Source organism: Mobula hypostoma, chromosome 1 (assembly GCF_963921235.1).
Source record: "Mobula hypostoma chromosome 1, sMobHyp1.1, whole genome shotgun sequence".
In the NCBI taxonomy this organism is placed as follows: domain Eukaryota; kingdom Metazoa; phylum Chordata; class Chondrichthyes; order Myliobatiformes; family Myliobatidae; genus Mobula; species Mobula hypostoma.
In genome coordinates, this window is record NC_086097.1 from 126899231 (window position 1) to 126916143 (window position 16913).

General features: G+C 44.0%; 1 protein-coding gene across 1 annotated transcript in view; it reads left to right on the forward strand.

Moving 5' to 3' along the window:
- LOC134339989 (collagen alpha-1(XXI) chain-like) overlaps nt 1-16913 on the forward strand; it is a 258137-nt gene that overhangs the window by 55599 nt on the left and 185625 nt on the right. The window contains exon 6 of the mRNA XM_063036872.1: nt 1832-2005. Coding sequence (XP_062892942.1) covers nt 1832-2005 — 174 coding nt within the window. The remainder of the gene's footprint in view (nt 1-1831; nt 2006-16913) is intronic.

Sequence of the window (16913 nt, forward strand, 5' to 3'; positions counted from 1 at the left end):
AAAGATCCCTTCCTTTAAAAATGGTGGTTGAAACCTTAGTTTTTTTTGGCAATTCTTATTATTTGTTGCTGAAATTAATTTGCCAACTAAACAGTTGTACTACATATGTTTTTGATGATAAATGATGCGAAGAGAACTCACTGAATCGGAATCGGGTTTATTGTCACTGACCTAAGCTGTGAACTTTATTTCTTTTTGTGGCAGCAATACAGTGAAAACATAACAAATTACCATAAATAAATAAATAAATAGATACACAGTGCAAAAGGGGAATAGAATAGATTAGATTAGATTATGAGTTCACTCAGTCCTTGTTTATTGTTATTTAGAAATGCATGCATTAAAAAATGATACAACGTTCCTCCAGAATGATATCACAAGAAAACACAGGACAAACCACGACTAAAACTGACAAAGCCACATAATTATAACACGTAGTTACAACAGTGCAAAGCAATACCATAATTTGATAAAGAGCAGACCACGGGCTTGGTAAAAAAAAGTCTCAGTCCCAATAGACTCATCGTCTCACGCAGACAGCAAAAGGGAGGAACTCTCCCCGCCATGAACCTCCAAGCGCTGCCAACTCGCTGATGCAGTATCATTGGAAGCACCCGACCGCAGCGGACTCTGAGTCCGTCTGAAAACTTCGAGCCTTCAACCGGCCCCTCCGACACAGCTTCTCCGAGCACCTTCCTCTGCCGAGCGCTTCGACCCCACCCCGGCCGCCGAGCAACAAGCAAAGCTCAGGACTCGGGGCCTTCTCCTCTGGAGATTCTGGACCACACAGTAGCAGCAGTAGCGAAGCAGGCATTTCAGAAGTTTCACCAGATGTTCCTCCGTGCTCTCACATCTGTCTCCATCAAATCAGGATTGTGCACAGCACCCTACTTGACAAATAACAGACATCATCACCAGAGTGGCCGCTGCGAGCTGCGTCGTGCCGCCATCTTCTCCTCCCGAATAGCAAAGTAATGTTCATGGACTGTTCAAATATCTGATGGCAGAGGGGAATAAGCTGTTCCTAAAATGTTAAGTGCGAGTTTTCAGGCTCCTAGACCTCCTCGCTGACAGTGATAGTGAGATGATGGCACGTCCTAGATGGTAATGGTCCTTAATGAAGAATGTTGTCTTCTTGAAGCTTTACCTTTGGAAGAAGAAACACTGTGTTCATATACAGTAAAACTCCAATAATCAGGTACTTTGGTGCTACACTGGCAGATCTGCTGGACTTTTGTATATTACTGCTTTTAATATTCCAATACACTTTTCATCTAGATTTGTATTAAGTTTTATACAGTGTGTAGAAATATTAAAAAAGTTCCAGGGGACCCTGGGAGTTTAAGGAGTGATAATAAGCAGACCAAATGCATTTAAAGGAAGTGTGGAAAATCGAGTCACAGTGGGTTTATGGAAGACCTGTGCCTGATGCCTAATAATCAGGACTTCCATATAACTAGATGACAAATTATTGGAGCTTTACTTATTGAAGGACTAGATGTTCACTTTAAAAAATCAAACGTTTCCACTGCTTCCCCCCGTAATTTGGAGAAGTAATTAATTGATGCATTGTAAGCAACAATATTCTTCTGTTGCTTAAAAAAATATATTTTATTGAGGGTATTTAGAGTTTTTATTCTTATCATAAAGTGGATGAAAGGAAATTATGGGGATCAATGGGAGCCTTCTGAAGGGCTTTCTGAAGTATAGTGTGGTGATGAAATAAAAAGATGCTTCTGCTTCTTAACTCACACTATACTGGCTGTACAAGTGGAGTAAGGTTTCAGAGGGTTTCCAATTTTAATTCAGTTTATTTCTGCTATACTTGTAGGAATTGTTCGATGAGGACTGGCATCAATTAAAGCTACTGGTACTAGAAATGAAGGTCACTTGTTTCTTAGATGATATGGAAATTCAGAACCGAAATCTTGAGCAAGTTATTCCTATATACATAAATGGAAAGACCCAGGTGGCTAAACTTGTGAAAAGAGAGACATCTGTGCCTGTAAGTAAAAGTACTTCCCATGTTATTTGTTTTGTGAGTAATCATTTCTATTTATTAAAATTATTAGCAACGTGTATGCATTTGGTACCTAATGGTGCATATATGCAAAAAATGCTGCAAGTGCTGGAAATATTGGAAGTATTTCCATCGATGGAGGGAAATAAGTTTACTGTCTCAAGTCATTAATCTTTTATCAGAATTGAAAATTTAGGAAAACGAGCATGTTTTAATATGCAGAAGGGGAAGGGTTGTAAAGAACAGAGGGAATGGCTGTGACAGGGCAGAGACGAAGACTGTCCATGGGATATGCATGTTATTGACACTGTCTTGAGATTATGGGTGGTGAACATTGTCATTGCAGCTGATGCACCCACAGAAGTGTGTTCTGAGGGAAATGAATGACAGCACCAGGTAGAAAGTAAGCAAAAACAATGCTGTAAGTGTAATGCCAGAGCGTAGCCATTCCTGAAGATATGAAATAACAGAGTGCTGGAAATACTCAACAGGGCAGGTAGCATCTATGGAGAGAGAAGAAGAAACATGACCTAATATTACGAACTATGGCAGTAGCATACTGGTTAGCGTCATGTCATTACAGCATTATTAAGCCAGCATTGCTTCTAGTGGGCTTGCTCCCTGGCGTCTGGAACATAGGGCATGAGACAGAAATGACTGGCATACCTTGGTTAAACTTGCTTGCTGCAACTTTGAAGATAGGTATCACGCGGACCTGGAGACTGCCCGACAGAAGAGAAAAGCAGCAGCGACAGCTGTGTGTGTGGATTCAGGACAACTCTCTTGTCCTATCGTGAACATCTTTGGCATTCAAGAATTGGCTTTTACGGTCACATCTGAACAACCCTCAGATGAGCTGCACAAGCACAATTGTCATTGTTGAAATTGACGGACAACTGATGTTCCAGTGATTGCTGTAAGATCGGGGTAAAATTCCCACCACTGTCAGGAAGGAATTTGTACAATCTCCCCATGGCCACATGGGCTCAATTCCCACCACTGTCAGGAAGGAATTTGTACAATCTCCCCATGGCCACATGGGCTCAATTCCCACCACTGTCAGGAAGGAATTTGTACAATCTCCCCATGGCCACATGGGCTCAGTTCCCACCACAGTCAGTAAGGAATTTGTACATTCTTCCCATGGCCACATGGGTTCTTCCGGGTGCTCTGGTTTTCTCCCACTTTCCAAAGACGCACGGCCAGGGTTAGCGAGTTTTAGGCACATGATGTTGGAGTCACAAGCATGGCAACATTTGCAGGCTGCTGATTTGATTTGACGCAAGCGATGCATTTCACTGAATGCTTTGACATGCGTGACAATTAAAGCTAATCTTTAATCTTTAAATGCTTTTGTCAACTTTGTCTCCCTACACCAAGGTACCTTTGGCTCTATTCGGGCAACATTTATCAAAAGCTGCAACAAGTTCTCCAGACCAATGGTGTTTTTTAGTTCCAGATTTTCCTGTTACTTTTGCTTTGTGCCAAACTTTCTTTCGCAGTTTTTCCGTCAAAGTGATTTAGATCAAGATGTGACTGAGCAATATCATACTCAACTAGACCAAAGCAACTTGAAATGATAAAACAGCAGCCAATCACTGAAGTAAGATTTTCATTTTGATTTAGCAAAATGCACAACACATTACTGCTTGTTCCACAGTGCAGTGGCACAGATAGTGGAGCTGCTGCCTCTGTGCTCCAGAAACCTAGATTCAACCCCAATCTCAGGAGTTGTCTATATGAAGTTCACATGTTCTCATTGTTCCTTTGTGGGTTTCCTCAAGATGCTTTAGTTTCCTCCTGCACCCTAAAGGTATGCAGATTGGTAAGGTAACTGGACACTATTATTGCATGTAGTTTTGTAGATGAATGTTAGAAGCTGTGGAGTGGAATCACTTCTGGGGTGGTGACAGGGTGGAGACGTTTAGAAGGAAGGTTGAGGGGATTGTCCTGTGAGTCGACAAAGAGTCAATGGACCAAAATGGCCAATTGATATGCTGTTAGGTAGTAGTAATGACAATATTTTGTCATGCACTTAGTTCTTTGTCTCTGACAATGGATGGCTAGAGGGAGCAAACTGCCTGCAGATAGAGAGATAACAGTGGGCAAGAAGGTGAAGCTATGCAGTTTGGTAGAAAGCAATGAAAAAGAGGATATATCAGTAGCTGTTGTCATGTTGAGGGATCTTCCACTGATAGCTTATGGGTTGCAAAGATTAAACATGTTGGTTCAGAGATCAGTTTGACAGGCAAATGATATTTGTGGCTTTATTGCAGAAGATTTGAAGTCTTGCTGAACAGTTGCAGGCCTTTGTTTAAGGTGTCACCATGCGAAGACTCGACTGAATGTAAAGAAAAATCTACTTGGAGACCTTATCGAGAGAGAGAGAGATTTTTGTGTATAATTACATGTGCTTATTAGCATTAGGAGAATGAGAGGTGAGAGCATTCAGATTTTCAAATTCCTGTAGCAGAAGCATTCCGAACAAAGCACTAAGCAGCATGTTCTCAGGGTGAGGGCTCTTCTATTTAGGACTGAGTTGCTGTGAAATTTCTTTATTCATTGGAGGGCTGTGGATACTCATTTGTTGAGCGTATTCAAGACTGAGAGGGAACTAAGGGAATTAAGAGATGGGATGGCGAAACAACTTTGAACTTGAGGCACAGTCAGCCATGAACTTACTGACTGGCAGAGTTAGCTTCAGGGACTAAATGATCTGCTTTTCCTACTTCCGATCTCATTTGTGATCTTGCAGACTTATGAAGAATTGAAATTGGTCTCTTCATTTTTGTTGAACTATTGCATTTTGAATGTGATTTCCATAAACTGTTAATGTGCCTTATAATAAAAGACTAGCACAAAATGTGGGGGGTGGGGGGAGAAATCTCCATGTTCAATAGTTCAATAGGTGCATTTAATATCAGAGAAATGTATACAATATACATCCTGAAATTCCTTTTCTTCAGAAGCATCCACGAAAACAGAGGAGTGCCCCAAAGAATGAATGACAGTTAAATGTTATGTAGCCTGGGGAAAAGTACACACTCAGGACAACAAATACTTTTTCGGGTTTTAATTCCTTTATCTGTTTTAGATGTTTAAGTGCCAGAAGAGGGTCACAAAACAAAACGAATGAATTTACAACCAGTTCTTGCCGTTACAATCTCAGTTTAACTTTCGATCCACACCCTCGTGTATGGACAGAATTGCATATGCAGTATAAAAAATACCAAAACTAATACGGTACTAATACGGTAGTAGCAATTCTGAAGGAACCCAATACAAACAACATTAGAATCCCACTCACCCTGCATCTTATACATAACAGTGAAAAATGTAAGCGAATACATCTCATCTAAGACGTACACACGTGCTGAACTTCCAAACAGAGACTAAACATTCACGCTACGCAGTTACATGCACAATCAGTCATGATACAATAAAGTTAGACGAAAGGTTCATTTTGGCGCAACTTTTACAAGATATTGCCTGGTAGTTAAATTACAGGAAGACTGACCTACTTGCCTGGTGAGGAACTTTGCATAAGCCACGCTATCCAGCGTCGACGCCTTTACTTGTGAAAATCTAAAGCATCCATGTATAAAAGTAAAGGCATCCATTAGTCTTGCGAGACCATGGATCTGCGCCTGGAAAGTCTTCACTCTCCAGGGCACAGGCCTGGGCAAGGTTGTATGGAAGACTAGCAGTTGCCCATGTTGCAAGTCTTCCCTCTCCACGACACCAATGTTGTCCAAGGGAAGGGGATTAGGACCCATACTGCTTGGTACCAGTGTCGTCACAGAGCAATGTGTGATTAAGTGCCTTGCTCAAGGACACAACACGTTCCCTCAGCTGGGGCTCGAACTCACGACCTTCAGGTAGCTAGTCCAATGCCTTAAACCACTTGGCCATGTGCCCACATCCACATGTAAAACATGTCAAATTACCGATATTCTCAATCCGCCAACAAGCATAAACGAATTCATATGGATATTGTCAATTAATGCTCACCTTTCCTCACCATGCCCAGCCTTGGGAGGAACCCGATTCCAACGCCTTACCATGTCTTCAGCAGAAAGCAAAATGGTCTTCCCACTATCCCGTGCGTGCGTAATGACATCATTGTCTCCCTTAAAGGTACAGACAACTATTCTAGCATTACCTGGATGGCTGCCTAAGTACACTTTTAACGATACTAAATACGATCCGACGGTCACCCGGTTACAGTTAGAACCCCTAAGCCCCCCCCAACACCCCCTCCCATGGACAAGCAGCAGCAAGGCAATGACCCCGACCCCACCCCCACCAGAAGAAAAAGCATTGGCATCCTCTACCAAGCACTCAAGCATGCAGCAAAGCATCAATAAAGACACAGACTTGCAGTACCCCAAAGACTACTCGTTCAACTGGTAATTTGACATACCACAGGCTCTCTCTTTCCTTACTAAGGGAAAAAGAGGTGTCCCCGTTTCACAGCAAGAGGGGAGACATAACAAACAGCTCACTGATTTATGATGTTAAAGGTCTGTTGCGTCACTTTTTCTGAGCTCTGCACCTGGAGAATCGGCCCCGAGGCTCAGGTCTCTGGACACACAGGCGGCAGCTAACCTGCTGCTCCCGTTGTCCCGTGTTCTTCCACGATGCCTCAATCAGGGGCACCGGCCTTTAATCAGCCTGTCTCCAGAACCACGAAAATCCAGCACCATGAAGGCACGCTGGTCTTCTCGGCTGCGTCCTTGGGATATCAAAAAGTGGCCGGTCATGAAGCTCTGAGAGCGAGTCCCATTCCCGCAAAGAACCAATGTCAGACTCCAGGTCAAAGTCTTCAAAAGAACCTTGAAAAGGGAAAAAAAAGAGATATTAATGATAGAACTAGAGCTGTTTTCTAAAATGCAAGCAAAGGAGTTGCCGTTTAGCGCCATCTTGACTTTGCAACGCCCTCCTTTTGGCCATAATCTACAGAAAGGTCCACACTTTCTATGATTAAGAAGTATTATATATTGTGCATTTGTTAGCAAACCTGAAGGTAATGCTCATGAACACGGATATGCCAGTGGGAATATGGGAAGAGGCTGTTAAATTAGAAATTCAGCACTGTATTCTTTCCTCAGTAGCCACCGAAAGCGTAAACCAATCTGTGGGTGAATAACAGGGCCAGCACTTACTGGCCATCCTTGCACTGCTCCCTTGAACCTCTGCAGTCCTTCTGGGCAAAAGTGTTCTCACAGTGCAGAGTACGGTTGCAGAACTTGTGTACAATGGCAATGTAGGAAAGGCAAGCATGTCCAGGCCAAGTTGATGTGTGACTTGGAGGAAGACCTGGTGGTTTTCCCATGTGCCTGCTGCCTTTGTCCGGGTGTCAGTGAAGGTCAAGGATTTTGGACAAGCTGGGAATAGAAAGCTGAATTAACCCACTTGAATAGGAGGAGCACATTTCTACAAACCCCATTTCCAGAAAAGTTGGGATATTTTCCAAAATGCAACAAAAACAAAAATCTGTGATATGTTAATTCACGTGAACCTTCATTTAACTGACAAAAGTACAAAGAAAAGATTTTCAATAGTTTTACTGACCAACTTAATTGTATTTTGTAAACATACACAAATTTAGAATTTGATGGCTGCAACACACTCAACAAAAGTTGGAACAGAGTTAAAATAAGATTGAAAAGTGCACAGAAAAGTCATGCTACTGTGACAATTATAGCCACCTGGGCTCGGGAGTACTTCGGAAAACCATTGTCACTCAACACAGTCCGTCGCTGCATCCAGAAATGCAACTTGAAACTGTATTACACAAGGAGGAAGCCATACATCAACTCTATGCAGAAACACCGGCGAGTTCTCTGGGCCCGAGCTCATCTCAGGTGGACCGAAAGACTGTGGAACTGTGTGCTGTGGTCAGATGAGTCCATATTTCAGCTAGTTTTCAGAAAAAATGGACATTGAGTTCTCCGTGCCAAAGGTGAAAACGACCATCCAGATTGTTATCAACGAAAGGTGCAAAAGCCAGCATCTGTGATGGTATGGGGTGCATCAGTGCCCACGGCATGGGTGAGTTGCATGTATGTGAAGGTACCATTGACTCTGAAGTGTATATTAGGATTTTAGAGAGACATATGTTGCCATCAAGGCGACGTCTCTTCCCAGGACGTCCATGCTTATTTCAGCAGGACAATGCCAGATCACATTCTGCACGGGCTACAACAGTGTGGCTTTGTAGACACAGAGCGTGTGTGCTTGACTGGCCTGCTGCCAGTCCAGATCTATCTCCTATTGAAAATGTATGGCGCATCATGAAAAGGAGAAACAGACAACGGAGACCACGGACTGTTGAGCAGCTGAAGTCTTATATCAAGCAAGAATGGACAAAATTTCCAATTGCAAATTTACCACAATTAGTATCCTCAGTTCCAAAACGATTAAAAAGTGTTATTAAAAGGAAAGGTGATGTAATACAATGGTAAACATGCCTCTGTCCCAACTTTTGTTGAGTGTGTTGCAGCCATCAAATTCTAAATTCGTGTATGTTTACAAAATACAATTAAGTTGGTCAGTAAAACTATTGAAAATCTTTTCTTTGTACTTTTGTCAGTTAAATGAAGGTTCACGTGAATTAACATATCACAGATTTTTGTTTTTATTGCATTTTGGAAAATATCCCAACTTTTCTGGCAATGGGGTTTGTATATAACCTGACAACAAAGAAGGCAATTAGTTCAATTCATCATGTTCATATTACTCACAAAGGGATCCCACTCCCCAATAACTTTCCCTGTATTCTCTCCACTTTCCCATCAACTCCCCATCAGGTTCCTTCACCCTCCTGGACACGAAGGACAACTTACAATAGCCAGTTAACTTCCCAATTGGCATGCCTTTGGGACATGGGAGGAACCTGGTGCACCTGGAAGGAAACTACATGGTCGCAGGGAGGATATCCAAATTCAACACAGCACCAGAGGTTAGGATTGAACTTGGGACATTGAAGGTGTGAGATAGCAGCTCAGCCAAATACATCATTGTCTTGCCCTGTTAATGGGATGGTTGATTGCCCTCTACAGCCATTCACGTGTTTACTTGCCATCTTTGAGGTTTGTACCCTGGATCATTTGGACAGCAAAGATGCATATATCAGGGTGCTCTTTATCAACTACAGCTCAACATTCAATAAGCTTCAAGACCTTGGCCCCGATACCTCATTGTACAATTAGATTCTTGATTTCCTCACTTGTAGACCCCAGTCAGTTCAGATTGGTAACAGCATCCCCTCCACAATCTTCATCGGCACAAGTGCACCACAAGGCTCTGTGCTTATCCCCTACGCTGCTCGCTTTACACTTGTGATTTGGTTCACTGATGACATCACCGTTGTTGGCTGAATCAGAGGTGGTGATGAATCAGCATATAGGAGGGAGATTGAAAATTTGGCTGAGTGGTGTCACAAAAACAACCTCTCAATCAATGTCAGCAAGATCAAGGAGCTGATTGTTGACTTAAGGTGGATGAGACTGGAAGTTCGTGAACCAGTCTTCATCGGGGGATCAGAGGGCAGCAACCTGACATTCCTCGGTGTTATCATCTCAGAGGATCTGTTCTACTTCCTTAGGAGTTTGCGAGGATTCAGCATGACATTGAAAACCTTGACAATCTTCTATAGATTGTGGTGGAGAGTATATTGACTGGCTGCATCATGGCCTGGTACAGAAACACCAATGTCCTTGAACAGAAAATCTTACAAAATGTGATGAATATGGCCCAGTCCATTACTGATAAAGCCTTCACTGCATCTACATGGAGTGCTGTTGCAGGAAAGCAGTGTCTTTGACTACAAGTACCTCAGGTCAAGAATGATGAGTTTGAAGAAGGACATAAAGATACGGAAGGTGCTGGTGTGGAGGGCTATGAATGACATGAAGGAAATTTGTAAGTCGAACCTGACCAGAGGGCTTAAAAAGAGGATTTTCATAGCAGTCATAGAGTCCATCCTCACGTACGGATGTGAGACGTGGACACTCACCAAGACAATGCGAAAGTCTGTAGATGTTTGCTATACACGAATGCTCCGGATGGCTCTTGATGTGAGTTGGCAACAGCACATGACGAACATCGAGCTCTATAACAACCTACCGATGCTCTCCACTAAAATTGAGGCGAGAAGACTGCAACTAGCGGGTCACTGTCTACGCCACCCCGAGCTACCTGCCAGCCTAGTCATCATATGGGAGCCCAAGCATGGGAGGATGAACCCTGGGCGCCCTCCCAAGACTATGGTCAACACGCTCCTAGAAGACAGCGGTGTGGCCAATGTAGATGAACTGAACACACTGATGAGGGAGAAGTGGAGAGTCTGTCATCATGCCCGATGCCGGCCCCCTAAGCCTGAGTCAACGTAGTAGTCGTAGTATCCATCATCAAGGACCCCCACCACCCAGGCCCTCCTGTTCTCTTCTCACTGTTGCCATGAGGAAGAAGGTACAGGAGCCTCAGGACCCACACAGTCAGGTTCAGGAACAGTTATTACCCCTCAGCCATCAGGCTCTAGATCCAGAGGGGATAACTTCACTCCCCACATCCTATGGATTCACTTTCAATGACTCTTCATCTCATGTTCTCAATATTTATTTGCTTATTTATTTATTTAATTTTCTTTTCTTTTGCACGTTAGTTGGTTCTCCGCCCTGTTGGGTATGGTCTTTCATTGATTCTATTATGTTTCTTGGATTTCCTGAGTATGCCTGCAAGAAAATGAATCTCAGGGTTGTATATGGTGACATATACATACTTTGATAATCAAATTATTTTGTACTTTGTCCTGTTATGAACCCTGTAACTGGGTTGCCAAACCAGCAGAAATGGAGCGCTCATTGGAGTCTGTGATTACTGGGAACTAATAAAGTTTTATTAAAGAAATAAGGAATACAGTACACTAATCGCAAGGATATAAATGTAACAGGTTAGCAATGATAATACACACATGTACACCAGAAATAGGGTAATAGGAATCAACCAAGCTCTATCGCAGTCTAGGTGTAAAATAATCAGTCTTAAGTGAAGCAGAGTTCAGTTCAGTTTAGTGCAGTTTGAAGTAATTGCTGTTGTTGTACCGTTGGGGAGAGAGAGAGATGCAGTTGGTTTCGGGCAGACCTTTTGACGTCTTCTGATCCCGCTGTGGTCACCGACTGTGACCCCTCTGTTCCGGATAAGATCATTCTTCCGCGGTGAACCAGGCACCCAGGCAAGGGCGGACACACACCCCAGGTTCCCACCGATCGTACCTTTATACCCTGTGAGCCTCTGACTGATTTCCGCGAACCGATCCTCCAAACTCCCACCAACTTGTGGGGGCACACTGCTCTTTCCAGGGTCTCGTGGCATGTCTCATGCCTTAGCAAACCTGCTCTTTTTATCCCCCTGCTGGGGTATCACCTGTCCATCAAACTTCAAACAGTTCAGGTTCAAAGCAACCGGTCTGTCAATATCTGAATTGTGTTTCTTTCTCGTTAATCTCTCTCTTCTCTCTTATTAGCATTTTGAATGTTTCTCCATTGTCTTCCGTTATCTCTCTCATTAGCATCATCCGTCCGGTAGCTCTGCTTGGCGACACACATGACACCCCCACCCTTAAAAGGATTTTTACTGGGGTAAAAATTATGGGCATGAATGCATATTATAAGATACACACTAATATACAGGTAGTCATCAGCTATTCGGCTAATACAGAGAACTTTAAGTTTTAACACCTTGACAGACAATCAGCAATCACACTGTCAGTTCCTTTTATATGTTTTATCTTAATATCAAATTCCTGTAATACCAGGCTCCAACTTAATAAGCATTTGTTTTTATCCTTCATTGTGGCCAAAAACACTAATGGATTGTGATCAGTGTAAATTATCAGTGGTTTCCGTGCCGGACAAATATAAACCTCAAAATGTTGTAATGCCAGTATGATTGCCAGTAATTCCTTCTCCACAGTGGAATAATTTCTCTATTGGACATTAAACTTCTTAGAAAAATAAGCCACTGGGTGTTCAATTTCCTCTTTGTCTGTCTGCAACAGCACCGCCCCTGCCACTTCATCGCTAGCATCTGTTGCTAGGGAGAAGGGTTTTGAAAAGTCAGGCGCACTCAGTACAGGTTGGTGACACAGAATCGCCTTCAGACTCTCGAAGGCTTGTTGACAAAGGTCATTCCACACAAACTTCGCATTCTTTGGCAAAGAACTTAGTAAGAGGGAGGGTAATATCCGCAAAGTTTTTGCAAAACTTCCGATAGTACCCCACCATCCCCAAGACCCTTCCCAGGGCTCTCTTGTCCGTCGGGATGGGAACTTCAGAGATAGCCTGCACCTTAGCCTGCATCGGTGCCAGCTGCCCCTGTCCTACCACATACCCCAGATAAGTGACCTTAGCGTGGCTGAACTCACTTTTCGCGAGGTTCGCTGCAAGGTTGGCTTCAGACAGCCGTTTAAACAGTTCCTGTACTGCCACAATGTGCTCCTCCCACGTGTCACTCCAGACCACTAAATCGTCAATATACGCTTCTGCATTCTTTAACCTTTTTCTCGCTGAATTAATCATCCTTTGGAAGGTCCCTGGGGTGTTTTTCATGCCAAAACGTAAAACATTATACTCGTATAACCCGGATGGAGTGACAAATGCTGAGATTTCTCTAGCCCGGTCGGTTAAAGGAACACACCAGTACCCTTTCAGCAAATCAATCTTCGTGATGTACTTAGCTCTCCCCACTTTATTGATACAATCGTCTACCCTTGGGATGGGGTAAGCATCAGTTTTTGTGATGGCGTTCACTCTTCTGTAATCTGTACAGAATCGTATGCTCCCATCGGGTTTTGGGACAACCACACAGGGAGAAGCCCATTCCGATTTGGATGGCCTAATAATAACTGTGGCTAGCATGTGTTCAATTTCTTTCTCCACTAGCTTGCCCTTCTCCAAGTTCATCCTATAGGGGTGTTGCTTAATAGGCTGATCTGATGTGACAACAACATCATGTACTGTCCCCTTGCATCGCCTCGAGGCATCGGGACATACATCTGCATGCCGGTTAATTAGCTTTATCAGCGGCTCACTCTGTTCAGGGGTTAAGTGAGAGACCTTATCAGCAAAGTTGGCCAAAACAATAGAGTTCTCCAATCTGGTCGGCACCATATTTATCTTTTCAAGATGGGTTTTCCCCTTATCATTTGCCACCCCAGCTTCATTAATTTTTGTGATAACACTGACTAGATCTGCTTTCTGATCGTGGTAAGCTTTTAACATATTAATATGTACTAATTGGGTCGGCTTACATCTGTCCGGCATTTCAATAACATAATTCAAAGAGTCTATCTTTTTAATCACTTTGTACGGACCGTGGAATCTCACCTGGAGGGGGTTGGTTACCACTGGAAACAGAACTAAGACCCTATCGCCCACTTGAAACACTTGTTCGCGGGCACGTCTATCATACCACTGTTCCATTTTAGTTTGGGAGTGTCGTAGGTTTTCTTTGGAAAGGTCACAGATCCTTTTAAGCCTCTCACGAAATTTTAAAACATTATCAATCACATTAACTTGTACTGTCAGACTGGATCATTGCTCTTTCAGTAAGGTCAGAGGTCCTCTGGGCCGATGACCGAAGACGAGCTCGATGGGCTGAACCCCAATGACTCCTGAACCGTGTCCCTTACGGCAAATAACAGGAGAGGCAAGGCATCATCCCAGTCCCTAGCGTTCTCTTGACAATAAATTTTAATCATGGTCTTTAATGTTGCGTGGAATCTTTCCAACGCCCCTTGGGACTCCGGGTGGTACGCGGAGGCCAAAATCTGCTTTGGTCCCATCTCATCCAACATCTGTCGGAATGTGTGAAATGTGAAGACACTCCCCTGATCTGACTCGATTTCCCTTGGCAGCCCCACCGTAGTGAAAAATTTCACAAGTGCCTTTACCACTGCGGGAGCCTTGACACTTGCCAGGGGCACAGCCTCCGGAAACCTGGTGGCAGCACACATCATAGTCATCACATACTCTTGCCCACTCGCAGTTCTGGGCAGGGGACTGACAAAATCCACAATTATTCGGGAAAAAGGTTCCCTGAAAGCAGGTAACGGTTGAAGGGGTGCTTTAGGCAGGACCTGGTTCGGCTTACCTACCACCTGACAGGAATGACACCATCTACAATATTCAATAATATCCTTCCTCATATTCGGCCAGTAAAACTCTTTTATAATTCTATCGACTGTTTTCCTCACCCCAAAATGTCCACCGAGGGGTATCTTGTGGGCCAGGTTAAAATCTCGTGCCTATAAATTTTTGGCACTACCACCTGGTGTACCACCCCCCACTCCTCATCTGCGGGCATGGTACTTGGTCTCCATTTCCTCATCAGTACTCCCTCCTTCACATAATAGCCCACTGGCTCCCTTTTTATTTCTGCTTCAGAGAGAGCTGTCTCCGTCAAAATCATCAGCTCCTTGTCTCGTTCCTGTGCCTGTATAAATTTCTCCCTCGCTAATGATAAATCTACCTCAACTCCCTCACTTCCTTCCGCTCCACTATGCTCCTTCTTTTCACTTTCTAACGCCTCCTGGTACAAGGCTGGTAAAAACGTCTCAGCTAAATCCACATTCGCTTCGGCAGCCTTTCTCGACATGCGTCGAGTTACTGTGCAAGCAGGATAAACCTGTGAATCCATGGGCAGGTCCTCAGTCCTGGCAGGCTTGCTCATCAGCTTTACTGCTGGGTACACATCTCCACCTGCAAGGTCGTTACCGAGTAAGACCTCCATGTCTTCCATCGGTAATTCGGACCTCACCCCTATCATGACCGGTCCGGAGACCAAGTCACTTTTCAGGTATATCTGGTGCAAAGGTACTGCTTCAGTCCCCTTCCCAATGCCTTTTATCGCACTGACCTCCCCAATCTCGGTCTCTTCACTGAATTCTTACACCCTCCTTAAGATCAATGATTGACAAGCCCCAGTGTCTCTCTAGATCCGTACTGGAGCTGGGGTTGACCCCTCCTTCACCGACACCAATCTGGCTGAAGTAAACTTCTCGCGCCCTTCCTGAACTCTATCAGACCTCTTCTTCCCTAGCGGTTTGTTTGCCAGCTCAATACAGCCAGTCGGAGTTGTCGTTTTTCCTTTCCCCGTCTCCTTCTTTGGGGCAAAACACCTGGACGCAAAGTGATCGGCTTTCCCACAATTATAGCATACGAAACCAGGAGACTTCCTACCAAACTGCTTCCCATCTTCCTTATCCTTCTCACTAGTCCCCGGCTTACTTTCTGGCTTTTCTGGCGGACTTTCTCCGCCCTCTCGACTACCCTTCTGGTAGCTCTTACTCGGGGTAAACTTTGCTTTGTGTGTTAATGCGTACTCATCTGCTAACTTAGCAGTTGCGGCTAAGGTTTCTGCCTCTTTCTCATCTAGATAGGGCCTGATACCTTCAGGGACACAACCTTTAAATTGCTCAATCAGTATTAGCTGTAGCAGTCTATCATAATTCCCAGTGACCCCTTTTGAGGCGCATCAATGCTCACAATACATCTGCATCTCACGGGCAAACTCTAAATATGTGTGTCCCCACTGCTTCCTCACGTTCTGGAACCTTTACCGGTATGCCTCCGGGACCAACTCATACTGAGTATAGCCTCTTTCACCACATCATACCTCTGGGCATCTTCTGCTGACAATGCTGAGTGAGCTTGTTGAGCCTTCCCCTTAAGTACGCTCTGAAGCAAAACAGCCCACTTATCCCTCGGCCAGTCCTGACTTGCAGTGACTTTTTTAAAATGTAGAAAGTACCAATCAACATCGGCCTCCTCAAATGGGGGAACCAACCTAACCTCCTGGGTTGCCCTGAACCTTCCACCTTGGTTCGGCATTTGGTCCCTCTCTAGCACCATCCTTAACTTCTCCAGCTCAAACTCCCTTTCCTTCTGCTTCTCTCTCTTTTCCCGTTCTAGCTGCCTTTCTCTCTCTTCTCGTTCTAACTGCTTTACTTGGAACTCGTGCTCAAGTCTCAATTTTTCCATCTGCAGCTGCACTGCCTCTCCACCAGGTTTGCTCATAGACACCACCTCCAGCTCCCCGTGGGGAAACACACCTTTAGATACATAATGCTCAACGATAGCTCTGTGCATCTCCACTCTCCTCATTGTCGGCTTCCCCTTAAAAAAATTCAACCGTTTTGCAACAGTTGCCAATTCTGATTTCTTGGCATCCTCTAATGCCTCCAAGGTTGGCGCCTTTAGAAATTCCTCAATCTCCATTTCTGCTGTTTGCCCAATTTTTTTCTTTCGGGAATTTTAACTCAATCAATTTACCCAGTCCCAATTTTGGCATTCAAAATCCCGGACGAGATCCCCACTTATGTTACGTACCCCGTAACTGGGTTGCCAAACCAGCAGAAATGGAACGCTCATTGGAGTCTGTGATTACTAGGAACTAATAAAGTTTTATTAAAGAAATAACTAATACAGTAAACTAACCGCAAGGATATAAATGTAACAGGTTAGCAATGATAATACACACATGTACACAGAAATAGGGTAATAGGAATCAACCAAGCTCTATCGCAGTTTAGGGGTAAAATGATCAGTCTTAGGTGAAGCAGAGTGCAGTTCAGTTTAGTGCAGTTCGAAGTAATCGCTGTTGTTGTACCGTGGGGGGGGGGGGGGGAGGAGAGAGAGAGAGAGAGAGAGAGAGAGAGAGAGAGAGAGAGAGAGAGAGAGAGAGAGAGAGAGAGAGAGAGATAGATAGATAGATAGATAGATAGATAGATAGATATATATATATATATGCAGTTGGTTTCGGGCAGACCTTTTGATGTCTTCTGATCCCGCTGTGGTCACCGACTGTGACCCCTCCGTTCCGGATACGA